The sequence below is a fragment of the Chiloscyllium punctatum genome, chromosome 15, assembly GCF_047496795.1.
Source record: "Chiloscyllium punctatum isolate Juve2018m chromosome 15, sChiPun1.3, whole genome shotgun sequence".
Classification (NCBI taxonomy): Eukaryota; Metazoa; Chordata; class Chondrichthyes; order Orectolobiformes; family Hemiscylliidae; genus Chiloscyllium; species Chiloscyllium punctatum.
The window spans coordinates 81,566,256-81,575,070 of NC_092753.1; the positions used below are offsets into that span (position 1 = coordinate 81,566,256).

General features: G+C 42.1%; 1 protein-coding gene across 1 annotated transcript; it reads left to right on the top strand.

Moving 5' to 3' along the window:
• Positions 1–758: 758 nt before the first annotated feature.
• On the top strand, positions 759–5,714 carry ripply3 (ripply transcriptional repressor 3). The gene is made up of 4 exons (XM_072585637.1): positions 759–995; positions 1,376–1,442; positions 4,752–4,810; positions 5,017–5,714. The coding sequence occupies exons 1-4, from the start codon at positions 895–897 to the stop codon at positions 5,222–5,224; spliced, it is 435 nt and encodes a 144-aa protein (XP_072441738.1). The 5' UTR covers positions 759–894; the 3' UTR covers positions 5,225–5,714.
• Positions 5,715–8,815: the final 3,101 nt, after the last annotated feature.

The window sequence follows — 8,815 nt, forward strand, 5'->3', positions numbered from 1 at the left end:
AATATGCAAACTCCACACAGACAGTCGCCCAAGACGAGAATCGAGCCCAGGGTCCCTGGCGCTGTGAGGCAGCAGTGTTAATCACTGAGCCACTGTGCTGCCCTAAATTCTTATAACACGAGTGCAGTGAAAATGGTCATGCATCTGATCATGTATCTGAGCACTATCAAGTGGACAGTTCGGGTCCAACATTATAACGTTAAGATGTTATAGTTCAATGTTGGACCTGAACTGTCCACTCAGAAAGACTGAGATAGAATAGCTAACACATTTACAGAGACAGGGCTGAACACATTCTGGATGAAGGGCTTATGCCAGAGAGTCTATTCTTCTGCTTCTAGGATGCTGCCTGACCTGCTGTGCTTTTCCAGCACCACTCAACTCTGAACACAGAAGCAGACAATATTTAGTGGGCTGGTGTACCTTGCTGCGGGGGGGGGGGGGGGGGGAAATAAGCAAAAATCTACAAATCCAAGGTGAAGACTGGGGTGGGGGGGGGGTGGAGAGGAGTCCAAAAGCAAAAGCATTACATTTTGAAGGAGATTCGCTGTACTGGTTATGAATAGATCAGGAGTGAACATGATTTTTGAAGACCAATTTGTTGCAAGAAGGTGCTTCCGATTAAAATGTGTGGATTTGTCTGTAAAGTTGAAAATGTAGAAAACAAATCTGTCTTAGAAACGCCAGCTTCAGCAAAGAGCCACAGATATGAACAGTTCCTTCAGAGATGCAGCCGTGAGCCAAACGGAAGCACACGCCCTCCTCCCCCTCGACCCCTCGGGGCGGGTGAGTATTTGTCCTGTAGAAGGAGCTCAGATAAAGGCCTGTAGGCTGGAGGAGGAGATGTCACTTGTCGCTGGGACTCTGTGGCTGGCTGGCTGAAGTCACTCTAGAATGGACAATGCACTTTACTGTGTCCGGGCCAAAGTGAGATTGGCCTGTCAGTGCTGCAGGGGACGCCAAGCAGAAACACGGAATCCAGAGCAAGCTCACAAGTAAGCGGGCAAGTTGTAACTTCTACTAAAAACATTCCCATTTTAACAAAAGTTTAAACCTGTTAGATTAAAGCGAAACGTTTGAATTCCGGCGTCACAATGTAACGTTTACTAGTTTAAATAAACTGGTCAGTTCCGAAACACGTAAACAAATTAAAGATTATTTTAGGAGCTTTTAACTTCGAGTACCATGTGGTCGAGTATTGCAATTTTAAGTCGCCTCGGAATCGGTTTTTACAGAATTGTCCCTGTTCAATGTTGCCACATAAAAGTTGCATGAAATTGTGTTTTCTTCCTTTCCCGGGTTGCATTTTTTTTCCTTTAATCAGCACCGCCCCGTTAATATTGTCGGTTGTATCGCTTTGCTTCTGTGTGCACAGTTCCTCGGCGTGGTGGAGACCCTGGATGATGACAGCTCGAGACGCGGAAAAGCAGAGGCCGAACTCGGTAAGAAAGAGGTTCTCTCCTTCCGCACCTGTAATCGCTGTGAAATTGCACTTTAAACCGAGCTGGGATTGCGGATGAAATCAGATTTCACAGGAGGTTCTCACAGCTCATACTGAGATAAAGTCTAGAACAAAATTTAAAAAATGTTGCTGCAAAACACATCACGTCTGTCATTATCAGAGAAAAGAGCGTTTCATCATAACTACAAAATATATTTTTACACTTTCAAATACCTATTAATCCGTTGTGCATATCCAACATGCTTAAACACGTTTTATATCTTATTGCGTTATATACACCCACAACTTTCCGTTTGCCTATGGGCTACTTATATAGACCATTTTCTGCCTGCATTTCCATTTTATGTATAAGCAACACTTTCTGTTGACACTGCGGCCTTTCAGCGTTTTCGGTTAGTATTTCCACAATCTAAATCCAGTATTCTCTGTATCTCCAGTCTGCATATCAATTAGTAATCGTTTGTATAATCTAAACGTATCAGATTAGATTACTTTACAGTGTGGAAACAGGCCCTTCGGCCCAACAAGTTCACACCGACCCGCCGAAGCGTAACCCACCCATACCTCTACGTTTACCTAACACTACGGGCAATTTAGCATGGCCAATTCACCTGACCTGCACATCTTTGGACTGTGGGAGGAAACCAGAGCACCCGGAGGAAACCCACGCAGACACGGGGAGAACGTGCAAACTCCACACAGTCCTGAGGCAGGAATTGAACCCAGGTCTCTGGCGCTGTGAGGCAGCAGTGCTAACCACTGTGCCACCGTGAATGTTTTGGGAAGGTTATGCAGTTGTAGGTAGATGGTCAAATAACCCCAGATAAAATGTCTCACGAAAGGATGCTAAGTAATGTTGAAATTTAGTCGCAGATCTGAGAATAGATAAATAATTAGCTGCGTCCGCATATGCAGAGGATAATGGCATTGGGGGTTACATTTAATAAGAGAGAACTTTGCTACTTGTCACCATTATTCAGAAAGGTACTAGGGGAATGATTCACAATTTTGGAATAATATACTGGGGGTGGGGGTGGGGGTGGGGTGGATTAGGATCGAGACACAGTGAGGGAATTGACCGGCTGGTAGTATATGTCTTTTCAAACAGACAGGCATGGCATGATGTAAGTGAGCAAAGGACATCCCAAGCAGGTTTAGACCATGCAGGATAACATACTGAAGCTGGCTGAGCAATAGAAGAAACTGAGGTTATGGCTCATGAATTATCGCAGATCCATGACCACTGTCGGGAAACTGTTGCCAAAGATGCAAATAGAGCGCTAGGATGTACTGCCAGGACCATTAGGTTCAAAGTAGGAGTAGCAACCTCCCCTCTCGAGTCCACGATCCAGGTCCATCTAACGAACGGTATCCAGTTCTGGCCCTTGTGGATGAAACCAGAAAATGTTCAGAGGCAATTTGTGGTAAACGTTTAAAAGGACTTTAGTCTTGAGACATAAGCAAATACGAAATAAGTGCAGGAATAGACCGTACGACCTTTAGAGCCCGCTCCGCTATTCAATAGGATTATCTCTGACCTTCAGTTTCAATTCAATTTACCCACTTGTGACAATATCCCCGCCCCTCCACACCACCATTATGACTCTTTATAACTTGAAAGGCCAGCGCTTAATCAATTTCAGCCTTAAATAATCACCTCAGCTCCTGAGACTGTCTTCTAAATTCTCCAGCCAGGGGACGGAGGTTTTTTTTTACTTTTGAACAAATATAAACTTGGGAGGGACGGATCAAATTGAAATCTCAATTTGGTCCAGGGATTCGATTCTGTCGTGAGAGTCGTCCTTTTTTAAGCTATGCGGATAGTGGAGGGGTGTCCCGTGTATTTGATATTAAAGCATAGAGTTAGATTAGATACGTGCAAAGGATTATTTAAAAGTCATTGATCGCTGCAATGGCTCCTCAGTATATGTGGACTGACTGCAGCTATTCGGAAAAGGCTGGTCAAAACTTCAGGCTTTGGAAGGAAATGGGTTGACAAAGATTCGAGTACTAAATCAGTGTGGTCTTCAGGAATTTGTCTGATTGCCTTCGCAGGCTAGGGAGGAATTTCACAACATTTTTTCCCCCTGATTTAGCCACGGATGTTTCTTGTCTTTTTTCATTTCCCAGGAGAATACATGGTTTCATTTTTTTAGGGAATGTGGAATGTCGAGTATGGTGTGTGTAGATGGCATCATGTCCAAATAGGAGAGCGGTTTTACTCCTGCCCCTTCGCATATTTACAAACTGGAGGTAGCCAATAATTAGATCTATTTCTATTGTGTAGATCCAGCATTTAGTTATTTTCACGACCTTGTCAATCAAAATAAACGCCTTTGATTCGTACAGCACCTCCATGGATAGATTCCTAGACGGAGACCGCTTGTAACTTAGATCTATGCACTTCTATCCATTGATAGGTTAGGAATAACTCATCCAGTTACAATAGACGCTGGATGTATTTCAGTTCCCTCCCACTCACATTCACAGTCAATGGAGAAAACAAGCTGTGCCCGAGTTTAGGGGGAGTATTTCCTCCAATATTTACATTTTAATTGTTAAATATCAATTACGTTGTTTCAGATTCCGATTCAGTTTAAGGTTTGAGCAGACATAAGGAAAAAACGTCGGTACAAAAATGACCGTAACCTGTGCAGTCAGGGATGCTGTCTGCTGTTTTAAACACATAAATGGATTTGCTTTATTTCAAGGACCATCTCAATGAAACAACTATATTACACCACTAACCGGCTAAAAGGTTTCATGATTCTTCATAAAAAAAACAATGGGTGAAAGACCGAGACCGTTAATAAGGATGAACGAGGGCATGTGCCTGAGTTGGTTTGGGCTGAGATGCGAAATGAGAATTATTTTGAAGGTAAAAGCAACTTGGTCAAATGAGTCATAACGGTTTGTTAATGGTTTAGAGGTAAGGTTCCACAGTATGAAGTACTGCACATTGAACCGAAAAGGAGGCAGAAGGTCATAGAGAAAGAAGAAACAAAACACTGACCAATTTGAAGCACAGTTGTTATCCGTTATTTAGTCAGTCCACATTCGCACGATCATGGTCTTAAACCGCAGAGCTGGAATTTCGGTTGTTTGGAATCACAGTACATTATACAGTACATCAATTAGGCATGCATTTCAGCCACTTACTGATTTACCCACCGGCTGGGTCTTGTTTTGCGGAGTAAGTGCTTATGATAACGTGCAGACAGAAGTTCGCGAATACCGATGAGTTCCAAAGCTCATAACCCATAATTTGAATTTTTTTTACTCTATACAGCGTGGTTGTGAGAGTCCCTCTGAAACCAGGCGACCCTTGGGATTTCAACACCCAGTCAGGTGGGTAAGGACTAGATCATTCTTGTTTCTACTGTCAAGCTCTGCCTGTAATCTTCATTAATTTGTTTAAAAATCCCTTACTGCAGTTTAAGCCCACCAAGGCATATGGCTGTATTTTATCAGTTCGGTGTAAAACGGTGAAGCTTGTTAAAGTCGCTTTAACTGAAAGTCCTGGCCGTATTGTTAACACATGGTTTTCTTTCTAGACTGTACCTACCCAGATCCAAAGCTGAACATTATCTACACCACATGGGAGAGAAGGTTCTAGCCAGCTTCCCTGTGCAGGCAACAATTCATTTCTACAACGACGATTCTGATACAGAGGAAGAAGAGGAGGAGGACGACGAGCTCGTGTCCTGTGGCTCAGAATCAGAAAATACCCCGGAAACAGCGCGGTTGTTTTGGAAACAGTGAAAAGAGACAGAGGAGGAGATGAATCAGCTTCAAAGCGGAAAAATCTAGCCTTCAGAAAGTGATACGACCTCAACAAAACTAAAGGCCAACTCAACTTTCCGCTCCCTGCTTTCATTTGTAACTGTAACTCAGTTAGGTATTTGTATACCACAGCAATCCAATGACACGTTTGCACTGTGGTGTGGTGTGTATGTGAATATATTTTGTACAATTTATTTTATTACTTTAAGAACTTTAACATATGAACTTTTCACATGGGGATAGAATTTAATCCAGAGTACCTCGCAAACAGGGACTTTCTAAATCAAAGTATTATATAACATCAGTCTTAAAATAACTTCTTATACAGTACCAGCTAACATTATACGCGTATATCAATGCCTGTAGGTGGTGCAATGACACACAGTCCTTTTACAGCAAGGGTCTGGGTTTGAATCTTGCACAGACAACAGAATCTCTGGAAATTTACAATAAAATTATAGCATTGGTACAAAGTGTTTTCACTTCACAGATATTGTTTCTACAGCATCTCCAGTTCTAAGTGCACCCTGAATTCAGAAATAAGACACAACCTAAGTCCAAAGTAAAAGTTCTTCTGGAGGGTTCTACCCTTTTTTCTTACTTCTGTTCACACGATCGCACACCAGAAAGGAAGAGAAAACAGTTTTTAAAAACAGTTGGAAATATGACTATAAAAAGGTGGCATCCATTGATATTAGAGAAAAAAAATACAGAGTGTGCTGGAGAAACTCAATAGTTCTGGTAACATTGTGGAAAAGGAAACAGAATTAATGTTTTACATTCGATATGAATTTTTCAGAACTGCTATTAGCATTATCAACCATTTCCATGCAATCCGATATTGTTAAGAAATTAAGTCAAATTCCTCTGCACCCAGTATGTATCCAAAGTTGCTAAGTAACAGGAATCAAATGCAAAGCAGCTCTTTCTTCATTATTCTAGTGCACCTTACAGCCTCTAGCACCTCTGTGATATTTCTGTAATTTGTAAGATCTGTCAGTGTGACATCTCGCATGATACAAGGTACTTATGTGGAGTTTATGAAATTTGCAAAGCAACCTTGTAGATCTGTCAAAGCATATTTTAAAGCCAGACAAAATACAACTGATTTGTCCCTAGAATTCAAATCTAGATAGAGTCAGAGAGTGGTAGAGATGTACAGCATGGAAACAGACCCTTTGGTCCAACCCGTCCATGCCGACCAGATATCCCAACCCAATCTATTCCCACCCGTCTGCACCCTGCCCATATCCCTCCAAACCCTTCCTATTCATATACCCATCCAGATGCCTTTTAAATGTTGCAATTGCACTAGCCTTCACCACTTCCTCTGGAAGCTCATTCCATACACATACCACCCTCTGCATGAAAAAAGTCTCTTTTATATCTTTTCTCTCTAGTTCTGGATTCCCCCACCCCAGGGAAAAGACTTTGTCTATTTATCCTATCCATGCCCCTTCTGATTTTGTAAGCCTCTATAAAGGTCACCCCTCAGCTCCCGACGCTCCAGGGAAAACAGCTCCAGCCTGTTCAGCCTCTCCCTATAGCTCAGATCATCCAACCCTGGCAACATCCTTGTAAATCTTTTCTGAACCCTTTCAAGTTTCACAACATCTTTCTGATAGGAAGGAGACCAGAATTGCATGCAATATTCCAACAGTGGCCTAACCAATATCCTGTACAGCTGCAACATGACCTCCTAACACCCGTACTCAATACTCTGACCAATAAAGGAAAGCATACCAAATGCCTTCTTCACTATCCTATCTATCTGCGACTCCACTTTCAAGGAGCTATGAACCTACACTCCAACGTCTCTTTAACTTAATAGTAAGTGTACAAGTCCTGCTAAGATTTGCTTTCTCAAAATGCAGCACCTCGCATTTATCTGAATTAAACTCCATCTGTCACTTCCTAGCCCATTGGCCCGTATAATCAAGATCCCATTTTGTAATCTGTGATAAACTTTTTCACTGTCCACTACACCTCCAATTTGGTGTCAGCTGTAAACTTACTAACTACACCTCTCATGCTCACGTCCAAATCATTTATATAAATGACAAAGAGTAGTGGACCTAGCACCAATCCTTGTGGCACTCTACCGGTCACAGGCCTCCAGTCTGAAAAACAACCCTCCACTACCACCACCCTCTGTCTTCTACCTTTGAGCCAGTTCTATATCCAAATGGCTAGTTCTCCCTGTGTTCCATGAGATCTAATCTTGCTAACCAGTGTCTCGTGGGGAACCTGTCAAACCCCTTACTGAAGTCCATATAGATCACATCTACCACTCTGCCCTCAATCCTCTTTGTTACATCTTCAAACAAGTTTGTGAATCAGGATTTCACTCGCACAAAGCCACGTTGACTATCCCTAATCAGGTTTTACCTTTCCAAATACATGTACATCCTGTCCCTCAGGATTCCCGCCAACAACCTGCCCACCACTGATGTCAGGCTCACTGGTCTATAGTTCCCTGGCTTGTCCTTACCACCTTTCTCAAATAGTGGAACCACGTTAGCCAACCTCCAGTCTTCCGGCACCAATGATATAAATAATATTTCAGTGAGAGGCCCAGCAATCACTTCCCTAGCTTCCCACTGAGTTACCAGAGATGAAAACAGTGTGCTAACTAGCCATGGCACCATTCCCTGAAGCTTTGTGCCAAACTCAGCTTAAATACTTATAGTAAGTAATTATGGACTTTTTAAAAAATTCCTTCATGGGATGTGGGAATTACTGGCTATTGCCCATCCCTAATTTTTCATCAGGTGGTCTGAAGCCACATTGAGGCCAAACCAGGATAGGATGGCAGATTTCCTTCTCTAAAGGACATCAGTGAACCAGATGGAATTTTACAACAATCAAATGTGGTTACATGGTTGTCAGATACTTTTGTTGGTTTCAAATTTTACCATTCATTATAGCTGGATTCAAACCCATGTTTGTAGAACATTATTACCAGTTGTGACATTACCACAATGCCTCTACCTCCCCCTTCACAGAGAACGAAATTTAAACCAAAAAGATTGTGCAACTATACAAATATCTAAGTTAATGATTTATTTTCTGTCTGCTCTCCTGAAGGTGTCAATTCCACAGGTGCATTTAGCACCTAAATACTTCATCTACTGAATATGGTAGTTTTGCAAGCATTGGTAAGGCACCTGACTATGCAGAGAATCTCAATCGGGCCTTTGCTATCCTCAATGCACCCACCTCCACACTGCCACTCCACACACACAAACTTTCCAGAAAGAGTACTTGTTTGGAAAAAGGAGACAGAACCATTATTCTTTCAGGAACATTCTACTTTTAGATGCATTTAAACTGACCCCTACTTTCTGAAGAGTTCTGAGCATCGTATGGTCCAGATTATCAGTGCTGAGGTAAGAATGTTAACTGAAAGCAAAAGCAAATAAAAATGATTGAAACCTCATGACTTTACTTTGAGTCAAACTGCCTTAAATATTGATATAAATTTTAATATAATCATAGAAAACCTAAAATGTGGACCCATCAAGTCTACATCAACCCTCTGAAGAGCATCCCACCCAGATCTACCCTCTC